Source organism: Lampetra fluviatilis, chromosome 31, assembly GCF_964198595.1.
Source record: "Lampetra fluviatilis chromosome 31, kcLamFluv1.1, whole genome shotgun sequence".
Classification (NCBI taxonomy): domain Eukaryota; kingdom Metazoa; phylum Chordata; class Hyperoartia; order Petromyzontiformes; family Petromyzontidae; genus Lampetra; species Lampetra fluviatilis.
This window is the reverse complement of record NC_136305.1, coordinates 4717862-4734766: the sequence shown is the minus strand read 5'-3', so window position 1 is coordinate 4734766 and position 16905 is coordinate 4717862. Positions and strand designations below refer to the sequence as shown.

General features: G+C 50.1%; 1 protein-coding gene across 2 annotated transcripts; it reads left to right on the top strand.

Moving 5' to 3' along the window:
• Window positions 1–2035: 2035 nt before the first annotated feature.
• On the top strand, window positions 2036–12861 carry LOC144943575 (homeobox protein Hox-B4-like). 2 transcript variants are annotated; one of them, XM_078871176.1, is made up of 3 exons: window positions 2036–2157; window positions 3503–4504; window positions 11741–12861. In XM_078871176.1, the coding sequence occupies exons 2-3, from the start codon at window positions 3955–3957 to the stop codon at window positions 12028–12030; spliced, it is 840 nt and encodes a 279-aa protein (XP_078727302.1). In that variant the 5' UTR covers window positions 2036–2157; window positions 3503–3954; the 3' UTR covers window positions 12031–12861. The 2 variants fall into 2 exon arrangements, with proteins under 2 accessions (XP_078727302.1, XP_078727303.1); XM_078871177.1 differs by lacking the exon at window positions 2036–2157 and having other exon boundaries at window positions 3400–4504.
• Window positions 12862–16905: the final 4044 nt, after the last annotated feature.

Genomic DNA, 16905 nt, shown 5'->3' with positions numbered 1-16905 from the left:
AAAGACACGAGGGGCGTGGGTGGTCAGGACCCTACGCCCGGCCGCCTTTGTCTTCCCCAGTGACTGATGTGGTGAAGACTACACAACGCCACGCCGGGTACTCGTTCGAGGCCGAATCGATCTCGTGGAGGCCCGGGACTCGTTCGGATTTTATGTCACCGATGTTGGCAGCGAGTTCGTGTCGAGCCCAATGCTTCCGCGCTTCGCACTGCAGGTGTCACCCGCTCTACGCCGTGGTAGTCGCCGTGGTAGTAGATGCGTTCCAAAGAAAAATGAGCGCACGAAGCGAAACCGCACGAGGAGACAGCTGGCTGCCGAGTAGCGCACACAGGACACACACAGTACACACACAGTACACACAACAGTACACACAGTAGACACGCAGTACACACAGTGCACCGTGCACACACAGTACACATACACAGTGCACACAGCGCACACACACAGTACACACACACACACAGTACACACGCAGTACACACAGTACACACAGTGCACCGTGCGCACACAGTACACACACACAGTTCACACAACACACACACACAGTACACACACACAGTACACACACACGGTACACACACAGTACACACGCAGGACACACACAGTACACACAGTACACTAGTACACACAGTACACATAGTACACACACAGTACACATACACGCAGTCCACGTAATACACACACAGTACGCCTACACACAGGACGGCTGCTTGCGTTGTGGCCGAAACGTCGTGAGAATTGTATTTTAATATATTTTTATTATTTTATTATTTCCCTTATACGTGACTTTACCGAAAGAACCAAGAAGATGAGTACACATCCAGTACACAATGTTGTCCCACGACCGACCGCATAGAGTGAATTTAAAGCGCATATAACGAATTTTGAGTAGAAATAGGTTAGGCGCATGTGCAGCGCCACATCGCACAAAGCGAACCCGCATACAGCGAGGGGGGGTCCTGTTTATGCATAGACACACACACAAACACCTACTCACTGACATACACACACACCTACTCACTGACACACACACATCTACTCCCCTGACACACACACACACACCTAGCCACTGACACACACACACACACCTACTCACTGACACACACACACACATCTACTCACGTGACACACACACACACTCACCTGACACACACACACACACACCTACTCACTGACACACACACACCTACTCCCCTGACACACACACACACTTACTCACTGACACACACACACACATACTCACTGACACACACACACACCTACTCACTGACACACACACTCACCTGCACACACACACCTACACACTGTCACACACACACCTACTCCCCTGACACACACACACACCTACTCACTGACACACACACACACCTACTCCCCTGACACACACACACACCTACTCCCCTGACACACACACACACACACCTACTCACTGACACACACACACCTACTCACTGACACACACACACACCTGACACACACACATACTCACTGACACACACACACACACTCAAGCGTTATTATTTCTGAAGGACAGATGCCTACTCTGGAATAGTCGATTTAGTTGCATCGGCTCATATATTCGCCGCTGCTACTACTGCAGCTACTACCACTGCTGCTGATACTATTGGTACAACTGCTATTACTACTCCCTGGTGTGTGACTCCTGCAACTACAGCCACTGCTGCTGCTAACTTCAACTGCTTCCCATACTACTGCTACTTCTGCCGCTATTGCAGCTGCTCCTAATGTACCCCGAGGTTTTACGCAGGGCTCCCCGGGGTACGCTGCGGTGAGCGTGACGGTGAGGATTGGGTAACGGCTGGGTGAGGACTGCGTTGAGCATACGATTCGAGTTATGTCAGTTGCACCGCTTGCTGAGCGGATTGTATGTTTCACTGGGTGTATACCGTGGCTGAGTGGGAGTGTGTGTGTGTGTCACTCTCGGTTATACACTTTGCCCCGGTAGAAGTATTAAAGTTTACACAGAAAAATACCTCCCCACCCCCACCCCCCGCATTGCCTTTGAACAGACTGTCGGGGCGAGTGCTGTTAGCGAGCACTTTTGAAGGCCGGAACGGCACACGAGGGGGTGAGTGGCCAACGACACGCTTGGCCGCCTTTGTCTCCCCGGTGACGATGTTTGCACACCGCAACCAGGTACTCGTTGAGGCTCAGGACCGGTTCAGATAATCGCCACTGATGGTGGCCGTGAGCGAGATTCGAACTCGGATGTCTGCCCGGATTCGTAGTGCTGCGCGCTAACCGCTGCACCACCGTTCCCCACACACACTCACACTCACTCACTCATCCACCCATCCACTAACGCGCCCACACATTCACTCAGCCACTAACCCTCCCACCTACCTATACCCTCCCTCTGATCCACTCACCCACCCAATCACTCACCCCCAACTACCCACCCACCCAATCACTGACCCCCAACTATCCACCCAATAACTCACCCAACTACCCACCAAGCAACCCACTCGCACACAGCCCCCATCTGCTCACCCTCCTATCGTCCACTCACACCTCTAGTCACCCTCTCACCATCTTGCCAGACTCACTCACCAATCCACCAACTCACTGACCCACCCATCCATCAACTCCCCCACCCATTCACCCTCTCACCCACCCAACCTCACCACACCTACCCTCTCCCAACGTTGACTGCTATGTCATCCACCAATCCACCAACTCATTCACCCATCCACCAACTCTACCACCCATCCACTCACCCACCCACCCCACCCTATCCACCCTCTCCCAACGTTGCCTGCTATGTCATCCACCAATCCACCAACTCATTCACCCATCCACCAACTCCACCACCCATCCACTCACCAACCCAACCGTACCCATCCTCTCCCAACGTTGCACCACTATACCATCCACCAGCTCACTTACTCACCCACCCATCCACTCATTCACCCACCCACACTACCCTCCCACGTACACCCACCCACCCAACCTCACCCCACCCACCCTCTCCCAACATTGCCCCAACTGTGCCATCCACCAACTTACTCACTCGCCCACCTATCCACCAACTCACCAACTGCCTCACCCATTCGCTCACCCACTCACTCTTCCACCCACGCATCCACCCAACTGCCCCACCCACCCATCAACTCACCCACTCACTCACCCACCCCACCCCACCCACACACCCCACCCTCCCACCTACACGCACCCAACCTCACCCCACCCACCCACCCTCTCCCAACATTGCCCCACTATATCATCCATCAAACTCGGCTGCAGCTCGCCCTGTTCCTCCACACTTGCACCATCTCGCTATTGGCCATCGTTCGTCACATGTAAGCGAACCGGGGGGGGCAGTCGCGAGTCGGGAGAAGGGAAGAGAGGAGAGAGAAGGGGGAGAGAGAGAGAGTGTGTGTGTGTGGGAGAGTGCATTTAAAAAAAAAACATGTTATATTAATAAACAGTACTATATAATAATTATCATCATCATCATCACCTTCATCATTGTCATCCGCAGCAGCAACAATTCATTTTGTATTAGCAGTGTCAACAACTTAGAGGCGCGCACGCGCCGCGCAAGGCAGGAACGAGCCAGCGACTGTCACGCGCGCACGGGAGAGACGAGACGAGAGAGACGAGAGACCTCCACGACGTGGAGACGACAACAGTTTAATTTCTCAACTACAACTTTCACGACAACAACAACAGCAGCAGCAACAACAGCCAACGACCCATCGACCCAGAACAACGGACCGGTGTAAACAAGACCGGCGTACAGATCGAGAGAGGGAACACACACACAGAGAGAGAGAGAGGCACGAGGAGTCGAGAGGCAGAGACTAGAAAGAGAAAAGAGGCAGACAAAAGCGAGCGCCACAGACGGGCGAGCGAGCGAGCGAATCGAGCGATCGAATCGAGCGAGACGAGACGGAACAAGCGGACAAGCCCGACTTTAACCCCCGAGTGAACATGATGAGTTCGTACCTAATGAACAGGAGCTACGTAGAACCAAAATTCCCGCCGTGCGAGGAATACTCCCAGAGTAGCTACATCTCGGAGGGACCCGCCGTCGACTTCTTCGCGAGCGAGAGGCGCGTTCTCGAATGCGCGCCGGGCGGACCGGGCAGCTACCAAAGTTGCGACGGAGTCGTGGACTCGAGTCCACCGAGGAGCGGGGTCATGCCACCCCTCGTCCCGCCGCCGCCAGCGAGCCGTGGCCCGAGTCTGACCCCTAACCTCGACTCGACCCCGAGCGTTCCGGCATCGGCCGCCGCGGTCGTCGCTTCAACGGCGGCGGCGGCGGCTGCTGCTGCGGCAGCGGCTCTGGGTGTCTCCTCGAGCCCGCGGGGTCGGGAGTCGGGCGCAGGGGATGAGACTCGGGGAGCCATGAGGGCTCGAGAGGGTGGAGGAGGAGGTGGTGGTGGCGGTGGTGGCAGGCGAAGGGACTCGCCCGAGAGGATGGCGACCCCCGTGGTGTACCCGTGGATGAAGAAGATTCATGTCGGTGGTGGAGGCGCGGGTGAGACGACGATTTGTGTGTGTGTGTCTTGTGTGTGTGTCTTTGTGTGTGTGTCTTTGTGTGTGTGCACCTTGTGTGTGTCTTTGTGTGTGTCTTTGTGTGTGTGTACCTTTGCGCGCGCGTGTGTATGTGTGGCTATTTGTGTGCGCGTGTGTCCGTGCGTTATGTCTCTTTGAGCTTGTGTCTGTGTCTCTTTGTGTGCGCGTGTTGTGTGTGTGTTTCTTTGTGTGTGTCTGTGTGTGCGTTATGTCTCTTTGAGCTTGTGTCTGTGTCTCTTTGTGTGCGCGTGTTGTGTGTGTGTGTGTCTCTTTGTGTGCGTGTTAATGCGTGTCTGTGTCTATTTGTCCGTGTGTTGTGTCTGTTTGAGCTTGTGTGCGTGTCTATTTGTGTGCTGTATGTCTCTGTGCTTCTATTAGTGCGTGTTTGTGTCTCCTTGTGTGTTGTGTATGTGCCTATTTGTGTATAATGCATGTCTGTGTTGTGGCTGTGTATGTGTGTACTGTGTTGTGTCTATTTGAGTGTCGATTTGTGTTTGGGTGAGTTTGCATGTATGTACGTGTGCGTGTGTTTGTGCCCTTGTGTGCGTGTATGTCCATCTCTGTCATGTGTGTTGTCAGTGCGCACTGTGTGTTTGTATGCGTTTGTGTCCGTGTGCTCATGTACTGCGTTAATGTACATATGCATCACGTGTGTGCATGTGTGTCAGTGTATATGTTTGTGTATGCGTGTATGCATGTGTCTGTGCATGTGTATCTGTCATTGGTGTGTGTGTGTCTGTTGTGTGTGTGTCTTTACTCTGTGCCTGTTTGCGTGTGCTGTGTTGTTGTCGTATGTTTGTGTGGTGTGCGTGTTTACGTGCTCGCATTGTGTTGCGTCTGTGTGTTTAGTGTGTAAAACACTATTACTGTGTCTCTACATGCGTCTTACACATATGTTACGCATGTCAATGTACAGTATTGTGTCTAATGCAACTATATTGTAATATCTGTCGGAACGCTGTGTCTTAGTTATGTAATGCATGTTGTGTAAGCATTGATTTGCGTGTGTTTGTGATGCTTCATTATGTATGTATAATAAAATACTATTTTAAATGTTTAATATTTATATGATCGCACGTTATGCATGCTCTAGCGGTTTGTTTGTGTTTTATGTTTCGAAACATATATATAGAACACTGAATCGCCCTATATGCATATATATATATATCTGTGCATTTATGTGCATTTATTATGATACTACATACATGTATCGTCCTATGTAACACATATGTCTGCATGTATATATGTACACCCATATATATATGGGTATCAATACACACCCGTGATTACATACAATGTCTTTGTATGTGTCTATACATGTGGATATATCCACAACCATCTATTTCTATACATATATATAACCATATATGTATATATCGGTATCCATGTATATCGTGTTTATGTATATATGGCTACATATGTATATGCATGTGGTCATATGCACAGACCCAAGCATGTGTATTACATAACAGTACGCATACATGGCTACACATGCATACGCACGTGTAAACACACACACACACATACACGTGTGTATGTGTGTGTGTGTGCATTTATATGCGTTAAAGATTTTCAAGCTTATCGGTGTTGTTCACTTAGCTATCAATCAACCAGCAAATTAGCGACACGCTAATTACGCGGGAATGTACATAACTAACTGACCGTCGCCTTTCCCTGCGAACTACATCAGCATCGGCGTGGTGCCCTCTACAACCATTGATGCCAATCATCAAAGCTGCACCAGCTACCTTAAAAGTATCGCCAAATATCCCCTCCCCCCCCCCCCCCCGATCTCTGTGAATTTAAATTCCACATTACTATGGCGGGGCGTGCGTGTACATTCATAAGAGCAAACCGCTGTTGGCTTTCCCCAGCCCAAAACTAACAAAACAAACTAGTACCTATTTTATCGCCCCCCCCCCCCGATCGAGATGATGAGTTGTATAAACCCGCACCACCCCAAACCATCAGGATGTGAACTCGCACCTTCAGATATATCGCGAAGCAGTCTCGCGTTATTACCGTAAAGCCGTCAATTAGTATCATCATCACCATCAACGTTGTTATTGATCGTTCATTGCAGGCCAAATTTACGCCAAAGCAAACGCATTTCACCCGCGGTGATATCTGCCCAGTGCGATAACGAATTCCTCAATCGCATCGCCAACCTTTAAAAAAAAAAATCAACAATAACAATTAATGATTTGTAAAAAAGGAAAAAAAACGCCACACAACGCACTGCGTGGATGTTGGGCAATTGTCGCGTTGCTGTTGCTGCTGTTGCTGCTGCTGTTGGGACACGGACCTCGTGGTTTTAGCGGAGTCCCCTTGCCACCAACAACTCCACGACCCTCAGAAAAGTGGAGGCCTGTCCAGAGGGAACGAGTGAGTGAATGGACGATTGAATGAACGAGTGAATCAATGCCCGAGTGAATGAAGGAGTGAATGAGTAAGTGAATGAACGAGTGAATGAGTAATTGAATGAACGAATGCGGTAGTAGTGGTAGTAGTAGATGCGTTCCAAAAAAAGAGGCCCACAAAGCGAAAACACACGCAGTACACACACAGTACACACACACAGTACACACGCAGTACACACACAGTACACACATAGTACACACAGTACACACACACAGCACACACGCAGTACACACACAGTACACGCACACAGCGCACACGCAGTGCACACGCAGCGCGCACAGTACACACACACAGTACACACACACAGCGCACACAGCACACACAGTACACACACGCAGTACACACACAAAGCACACACACAGTACACACACACAGTACACACACACACAGCGCGCACAGCACACACACAGAACACACACACAGTACACACGCAGCACACACGCAGTGCACACTCAGCGCGCACAGTACACACACAGTACACACACACAGTACACACACACAGTACACACGTAGTACACAACAGCGCGCACAGCACACACACAGTACACACAGTACACACACAGTACACACACAGTACACACACGCACAGTACACACACACAGTACACGCACGCAGTACACACACGCAGTACACACACGCAGTACACACACGCAGTACACACACGTAGTACACACACGCAGTACACACACAATGTTGTCCCGCGTCCGACCGCATACCCGCATGTGGAGTGACTTCAAATCGCATAATACAGCGAAATAGGCTGGCCGCATATAATGTTTACAGCACGAAATCGGACAAACCCATAGAGCGAGTAAAACCCCGTGTTAGTACATCGTCTTAAGGCTCAGTCAGGCTTTATTTAATACATACACATGTATAGATATTATCCTTGTAATATTGTTATTGGCACAACATACCTGCCAACCCCTTGTCAGTGCCCCTACCTTATTACAGACCAATTCAGACCCTATTGGTCACCCCGTGCCCATTATAAATATCAACGTTTATCCTGCAAAGTCCCATCGCAAGGGAGAAACACAAACAAATTGACAATACATTTCTTTTAACCCCTATTGAAACGGCTGTATGCCGTATGGACCTGAAAACTCAATTTCCCCGTACAAGAATGCGGGCTAAACCCTGTGGGTTTGACAGCGACGATACAACCACCACCCATGATACATCTTACGCGACCAGATCACCCGCAGTGCACCCGCCCATATTGATCGGATCTCACATTAAAAACCTCAGCAGGCTTTGAGCCTGGTTCGTGGCACGTTTAGAATCACCGACTTGGACCACCAAGAGATGGCAGCACAGCGACTGGTTTTCTTGAATCCGTCTGTGCAGCGCTTTTGAATGTCACCCCCCCCCTCCCCCGACTCGGGGCACGCGCAGTGCGGGTTGCCGCTCCACAAACTTCACACAGCCATTCTCATTGTTGTCAATCGCATAGAAGCCTACGATTGCTTGCTTGCCCGAATCGTCGGTCCATTCGGTCTATATCTATTTACACACGCAGTAATCTAGCATTAATCAACGCTCAATTGGGTCGTTGCACGATGTCACAATCAAAATCAGAATCTTGATTTCATACCGGAGGAATCCGATGAGCTATGAAGCTCTTTTTTTATCCCCCACGGATGTAGTGTAGCGGGGGCAGAGCCGTCGTGACGAGGTTGGGCTATCCAGACCGTGCGAGGCTTTGCCCGGGTAAATAAAAGAGAGAAGTCGTTACAAGTTCACCGGCCGGCCAAGAGGAAAGTCTTTGTGTAGCCGCCAGGGCACTTTATTGATTAGCTCAAGTGACTAATTGCCTCGAGAATTAACGCCCGTGTCGCCAAACAATCGCACCTCCAGTTCACATCCCGTTCTCTCCAATCTCTTTGCTCCTAAACTCAAGTATGTATATGTTTTATTTTACCAGGTAAGCCCCCACTGAGCTCTCTATATAGCGTGTTTTTCAGAAGCGACCTGCCCACAAAATGACATCTCAACGAAGTGGCTTATCACGTGGAAATCTATAGCAGCTAAAAAACCCTTAAACGCGCGACGTTGATTCTAAATGTGGAGGGGATAAACCCGGAGAACGCGGAGAAAAATCCACGCGACCACGGGGAGAGAGATTCACCCAAACTCCAAATATACAGCAGCAGGCGTCATGGGTCGGGATCGTACCCACGACCTCCTGTATACCCAGCGAGGTAGTCGACATCTCCTGGCCACCGTGGCGAGATGTTGTTCTCGGGGTAATGTTTCGACGTCCGTGTAGGCGGGTTACAAGGGCGGTGACGGAAAGGGGGGTGGAGGGGAATGGTGGTTCCTGCTGACTCCTCACAAAATTCTACATGAGTCTACAAGAGAACAAAAAAAAACATTGCCATATAAAATGTTAATTGCACGCGTATAGGAGCCAATATTTTCAAAGCTTTGAAGTGACGGAACTGATGCACGGCTCCGTTCCTCTCCACTCTTTCCGCGACGTTCCTGACCCCAACTCGAACCCTAACACTCCTAAGGCTGGTGGTGAGCGGGTAACCATTCAAGTTGGGGGTGTGTGTGTGTGAGCGCGCGCGCGCGCGTGTAGTGGCGTTACTTGCAATGATTTATGGCACGCGGCTCTGGCTTGAACGTGATATATGTATTTGTGTTGTGTGCGTGTGTGCATGCGTGGGTGTGTGTTTAAATGTACGAGGAGCGGTGGCGCAGCGGTTAGCGCGCCGCCGCTACAAACCCGGCGACGGGAGAGTTCGATTCGCGCTCATGGCCAACACCGGTAACGATTATCTGAACCGGTGCCGGGCCTCCCCTAGATCAACTCGGCCTCAAATGACTACCCGATGCGGTGGGTAATCGTCGCCACTGGGGAGACAAAGGCGGCCGGGCGTGGTGCTGGCCACCCGCCCCTTCGTGTACCGTGCCGGCCTTCATAGGTGCTCGCGAACAGCACTCGCCCCAACAGTCTGTTAAGGCTACACGGGGGATCTTTGTCTTTGTGTTCGCTGTTTGTATATATTAATTTTATTCTATGTGTTTAAGTAAAAATTAGTTTACATGTCTCTGACACGCGTCTACACAGTTGTGTGTGATGCACGTATCCGTACATGCATGCATGTGCACTAAGCACTATACAGTAATTACTTAATTGATGCATTTGCATGGTAAGTATATTATGTATTGCAGCTGCTTTGAGGGTGATGCGCTAGCACCACTTCCAATACCTGCAGAAGGATCATTGCCCGACACGTCGCCGATTACACATTTTCTTTTTTCATTCAAGCGTGTGCAATTGGTTATATAAAAAAAAACAGATATTCATCATGGGATTTGTTTATAATAGTACCCTAAATATATGCGTCAAGACCTACGTATGCGCGTTTACGTGTGGCCTACGGTATGGGCTCTGCGCGTACGCTAATGCGATCCGTCTGGCATAAATATGCACGGCTGTGTGCATTTTGGGAGCCAATGTTTCGTGTGAACCTAAATAAGGTTATACGCGCGGAGAAATGTGTGTGTATGTATATATGCAGTAGGTGCACCTAGCCTGGCACAGGCGCCTTGGTGACGTCATCGCCAGTTAGTGACGAATTGCGGTTGTTTTTGTGCAGTAGGTATGTGTTCAAGTGGACCGATGAGTATATGTACGTGTACGTATGGATAAACTACAAGTTTATACGTACAGTTTTCGTATTATACGCGTGTACCCAGACATGCATGCGCATGTATTACAGGCGCATGCATGTAGGTATGTATGTATATATGGCCGGTGTGTATGTGCTATGTACATGTGCAGGTAGGTGTGTATGGCCTCCCCTAGGTCGACTCAGCCTCAAATTAGTGGTGTATAAGGATCGCCACGTGGGAGACAAAGGCGGCCGGGCGGACGTGGTGCTGGCCACCCACCCCATCGTGTGCCGTGTCTGCCTTCAAAAGTGCTCGCTAACAGCACTTGCCCCGGCAGTCTGTTGAACGTGATACAGGGGGATCTTTGTCTTTGTTGTGCATGCCTTTGTGCTAAGCCTATGCATTTAAGTGTATGTATGCTTGTTTATATGCGTACACGTAAGTCATGTATACCCATATACTGTATGTGTGATACATCAGCACATGCACTGTGTGTGCACGTGGCCACTAGCACACGTGGAGGTCACGTGCGGGTTTAATGACCTCCATTCTGCTTCCCTCCCTCACCTCAACTACCTCCATCAAACCCCCACCTCCACCACCACCACCACCACCACAAACCAAACACCACAATCTACCAACAACCACCACCAAACAACAATCAACCACCACGGCCTACCGATAACCACCCCATCCAACCACCATGAATCACCACCCCCTACCAAACACCACCAACCACCATTACCACCAACCACCATCAATAATCATCGCCACTATCACCAACCACCACGACTAATCACCACCATCTACCAAACACGACAATCAACTTTAACTAAACCTCCCTCACCACGACCACCACCAATCAACCACCAACAACCACCTCAATTACCTCCTTCACTGTCCACCCTCAACCACCACTCATCACCACCACACTTTCACTGCCTACCAAACCAATCATCTACCACCCTCACCCACCTCCCAAATTTCTAACTACCCTCCTTCATTGCCCACCAAACCAACCATCTACCACCCTCAACCACCACCCAAATCCACATCTACCTCTCTCGCTGCACACCAAATTAACTATCTACCACCCTCAATCACCCTCGACCACCACCACCACCACCCACCGAACCGCACCCATCCACAGTCGACTCCGAGAGCCAGGGACACGAGACCAAACGGGCGCGCACGGCCTACACGCGGCAGCAGGTGCTGGAGCTCGAGAAGGAGTTCCACTTCAACCGCTACCTCACGCGGCGGCGCCGCCTGGAGATCGCTCACTCGCTGGCCCTGAGCGAGCGCCAGGTCAAGATCTGGTTCCAGAACCGGAGGATGAAGTGGAAGAAAGACCACAAACTGCCCAACACCAAGATGAGGCCGGGTCCTCCCGGACTTCCCCAGGGTCTGTCTCATCGCCCCGACTGCAGTAGAACATAAATAATTACAGATGCAATGAAGACAGAGAGAGAGAGCTATAGAGAGATTCCCCTGCGTGCGTTGTTCGCGAATGCTTGTTTTATTTTGAGGAGTTAGGCCTAGCCTAGTCCTATAGATCCAATCCTCCCTTCCTACATAGTGGCGGCCGCCATTTTGTTTTAAGTGGCATTAAAAAATGGGAACCAACTCAGGAGTTGGGGGGGGGATAAACATTTTGAGTTGGCTACAACGAAAGACGTGGTGCGTGTGTGTGTGTGTGTGTATACATTGCAACCAGGGAGACAAAGGTGGTCGCGCGTGGTGCTGGCCACCCACCCTCCCTCACGTGCCATTGTCAGGCCTTCGTAGGGTGGTTGCTAACAGAACTTGCCCCAACGGTCTGTTAAAGGCAATACGGGAGATATTTTTTGTGGGTTATTCACCTTGCCTGGTAGTAGCGCTGTGGTGACGTTTGCCGTTACTTGGTGGCGAAAAGGGCGAGCGGTGGTTGTTTGTTGTTATTGGCTGCACCTAGCTTGGCACCAGCACCGTGGCACGATCGCTTTATTTTCTTGGCGAACGGCGGGCTGTTGCGAGCAGCCGTTGTTGCATTGAGTATGCAAAGGGGGATATTTGTCGTCACCCTGCAAATCAATCGGATAGGTTGGATGAGAGGTCGAATCCATTGTTCTGAGGGTTTGTATAATATAATATGGTTCTAGTAGGGGTGTAACGATCGACCGATTAAAACTTAAACCTCTGGACCCCTACTTTGGAACCCTGATTAAATGTCAATGCAGGAACGTGGATACATCCAATCGACGATTCTTTATTGTATCTCGTTTCAGTTTTTTTTCTTCTTACCTTGCAGCTCCTCTGTACGTGTATTGTATAGGTCTGTGACGATCCGCCCACGTGATTCCTGGTTGCAGTTCGGTTAAATAATAATATATAGTTTCTTACTCAAATTGTGATGAGTGGAATGTATAGCTGCCAGCAGTGGCTGTGGGGGGGGGGGGGGGTAACATTGAACTCCGATTTTAATTGACATGAACGTACGCATCGGTGTCGGGGTGGGATTCGCCACACGTGCAGTGCCGAAGTTGATAATCGACGAATCACGTGCATGGTTGACACTCCGAAAAAACAACAAAAACAACCCAACAATAACGCCCTTGGTCAATCCGCTGCTGGATGAAGACCACCAACTCCACGTACATGGGGGTGGTCGGTGAAAGAGGTGGGTGGGGTGGAGGGTCTGTCTGTGTGTGGAGGAGGTGGAAGAGGAGGAGGAGGAGGAAGGGTTACGAAGAGGGGTGGAAGGCGGAGACGAGAATCGTTTGTAGGCAACACTCGCCACTGATGTCCATCCGTGGCTTGCCAGGAATCGAATTCATGTGATCGGGTTGGCTGATATGTAAAGCGCAGTGGCGCGGACCTTGCCCCCCCCCCGTGCCCCTCGCTACTTCTGTTCGCAGCAAGAGGAGCTCGCAGACTATGAACTTGACGCACGCGCGCGCACAAGGACGGTGATGCATTGGATTGAATTCAATGGTTATTTAATAAGCTAATCAGTCACAGACGGGTACCTATTGTTATTTGGAAGGGACGACGTATACTTGTCAGTTACATTTTTATATATATAAAAAAAATCATACCCGTAGGTTGAAACTTCATATTGAGTTTGTAACGTACGTGTTCGAGCTACGGCTCCCACGTCATGCCGAACGAGAGATGTTACGGGGTATTTAAAGGCTTTTTTTACGACTCTGTTGGTTGCTGACCCGTTTGGCGCCCGTGCAAAGGCGAAATCAAAATCAAAAGAGAGGTTTGCTTGTGCTGTCCTCGACACCGTGATGTCGAAGCGCGGCGCCCCACCCCTCCCCCCACGCCCCCCCCCACCCCCCAAAGCGCGGGGCCCGGGGCGAGCGCCCCGATTCGCCGTGGATCCGAGGAACGGCTGTGGCGGCAGGCGCCTTTGACTTGTAGATACATGGGGGTGGTCGGTGAAAGAGGTGGGTGGGGGGAGGGTCTGTCTGTGGGTGGAGGAGGTGGAAGAGGAGGAGGAGGAAGGGGAGGAAGAGGGGAGGGAGGAGGAGACCAGAATTGTTTGTGAGGTGCCGTGTTCGAACTCATGTTGTCATTCTCGGGCGGATTCTCATGCACCCCGTTCGTTTCGCGAACCACTTTTGTTCTGAGTGGAGTCGATACCTACTACGTCTTTGTATTGATAGTTGTACCAAATACTTTATTTAACCCGCTTAGAGATAGCTAAGTTAATGTATCATAATTGATGATGATGATAATGATGATATTATTATAATAAAAAAGTGGTTGACCTATGGATGAACCGTCACCCGCCATGGGAATGTGGAATTACCGCCACCAGCTGTACGTTTACGTGAACACCGCCCAACTGTTTGTGCGTATCCATATACACGTCTGTTCATCGTTATTATTGTTTAAATAGCTATAATAATTATGGGACGCATCAAATATAATGTTCTCTTATACTTTAAGCCAAAATCATAGTTTGTTGCTCACAAACATACATATCCTACATACGACGATAATTGTGTACAAAGTACCAGGTTTTATTTATTTCTTGCACACGCGATGTATACACATGCACACGCAGACACCCACACACGCAGACACACACACCACCACCAAACAACTGCACACCTTGATAAATTAATTCAAACAAAAAAAATTGTGAAATAAAATACATATTTGAAAAAGCCTTGCGTTTCGTTCACGAAACAAGAGTCCCGGCCAGTTGTTGTTGTTGTTTTTAATTTCGTTACCGAGCGCCTCACGGTGGCGTTAAAGACTGCGTAAGAACCAGAGGGTGCGGTATTGATTAAGCATGGAGAGAGACACAGACAAAGCTCCTCCGTATAGCCTTAACAGGGGGCGGGGCAAGTGCTGTTTGCGAGTAGCACCTATGAAGGCGAACAAGCCATTCGAGGGTGATGGGTGTCCAGCACCACACCCGGACGCCTTTGTCTCCCCAGTGTCAATGTCTAATGCACACCGCAGCGGGTGCTAATTTGAGGCTGAGTCGACCTAGGGGAGGCCCAAGACCGGTTCAACTAAATCGTTACTGGTGTTCACACACACACACCTTGAATATGTATTCTATCCATGCTTTGTGGATGTTTGGTGATAGATTCTCCCCGTGCTGTGCGAACGCTTGGCCCGCTGTCCTGCATCACCGTCGAGGCGATTGGAAGGTCGCGTGTAGGGTTGGGGTAAAGTGTGGGTAACTCCCACCTCAACTCACCAAGACGACAACGACGCCTTCCTCGGGCAGTTGTGGAAAAGTCGGCAAAAATCAACTTAATTTATTTCCTGTTTTTTGTTTTTTTGTTTCACCAGGCAAAGCCCACACTGACTTTTATAGTTCCTTTTCAGAAGCGGCCTGGCCACAACTGATGGCTCAACGAAGTGGCTTATCGCGTGGAAATGTATCGCAGCCACCACTTGAGAGCGAGTTTTCGACTCGAGTCCAGCAATCAGGGGTCAACAGGGGCGCCACGGTGGTGAGATGTTAACTACCTCGCCTGGTATGCAGGGGAGGGGGTCTTGTGTTCGATCCCGACCCTGACGCCTGTTGTATATTTGGAGTTTGCGTGTCCCTCTCTCTCTCTCCGTGGTCGCGTGGATTTTTCTCCGGGTCCTCCGGGGTTTTCCCCTCCGCCATTTAGAATCAACATCACGCGTTTGGAGTATTTGGCTGCTGTAGAATTTCACGCGATGATGAGCCACTTCGTTGAGCTGTGATGTGTGGCCAGGTTGCTTCTGAAAAAAGCTAAATAGCTCAGTGGGGCTTTACCTGGTTAAAAAAAAAAGTAAAACAAAAAAAATTAGTTTCTTGCAGCAGATCTGGTGAAGAGTCATTGCAGGGCTGCGCCTTTAGCGTATGCCGCGTGGCTTAGATGCGCACGTGACCTGGAGATGTACAACAGCTGTTGAGTCGAGACGCGGGTTGCCACGTGGACAAGATCATCAATCCGAGATGACTCTTCGGCCAAGTGTTTTGAAATGTTAACAACCTCTCCCTCTGTTTCCGCGGTGTTTATTGTTTGAGATGCCAACAAAAAAAGGGAAACGACATTTCATTTGAATCAACCGAATGTTGTATTACTTGTTTGCTTTTTAACACCCGAGATGGAAATGAAGATGTGGCCGATTCGGTCCACCAGCCTTCATCGGGAAGAATGAAACGGGGTTGCTTTTTTTTTGTAAGACGAAGAAAAGAAAAGAAATGAGCGTGATTCGTACAAATTTACGGAAAATATCGCGCGTCGTCATTACATAAAACGGCGATTTAAATTCCAAACCAGAGAGAGAGAGAGGGGGAGAGAGAAAGCGATAGTACAAACAAAAACATTTGAGCAATCGTGCGATTTAAGCTTACTGTGTGAGCAACGGATAAACGTTGCGAGTGATTCTCGTAAAAAATAGTATATATTCTATAAGGGCTCGTAATGCCAGGGTAAATAACGTCTCTAGAGCTGCACTAATGTAGACCAGAAGTTTCGCCCACTATGACGTGGATCTACAGAGCCACGAGTGGTAAAGATAATGGCCCACGGTCCACAACCGGGCCCGCGACTTCATTTCATCCGCTCCCATCTGCGGATACGGCTGGCGCATCTGCCAGTCATCTCGCTCAGCCAACCCATGGCACCTTGCCCTGTCCCGTGACCTCCTGTGGAGGACACTTCACGTGGCCTCGACGTGCACCTGGCCTGGCACAGGCGCCGTGGTGACGTCACCGTCACTTAGTGGCGAGTGGCGCGTGTTGGTATGGGAGCGGTGCACTACGAACCCGGCGTCGACCCGAGTTCGATTCCCGCTCGCGGCCACCAAACACGCAGTGACGATTTT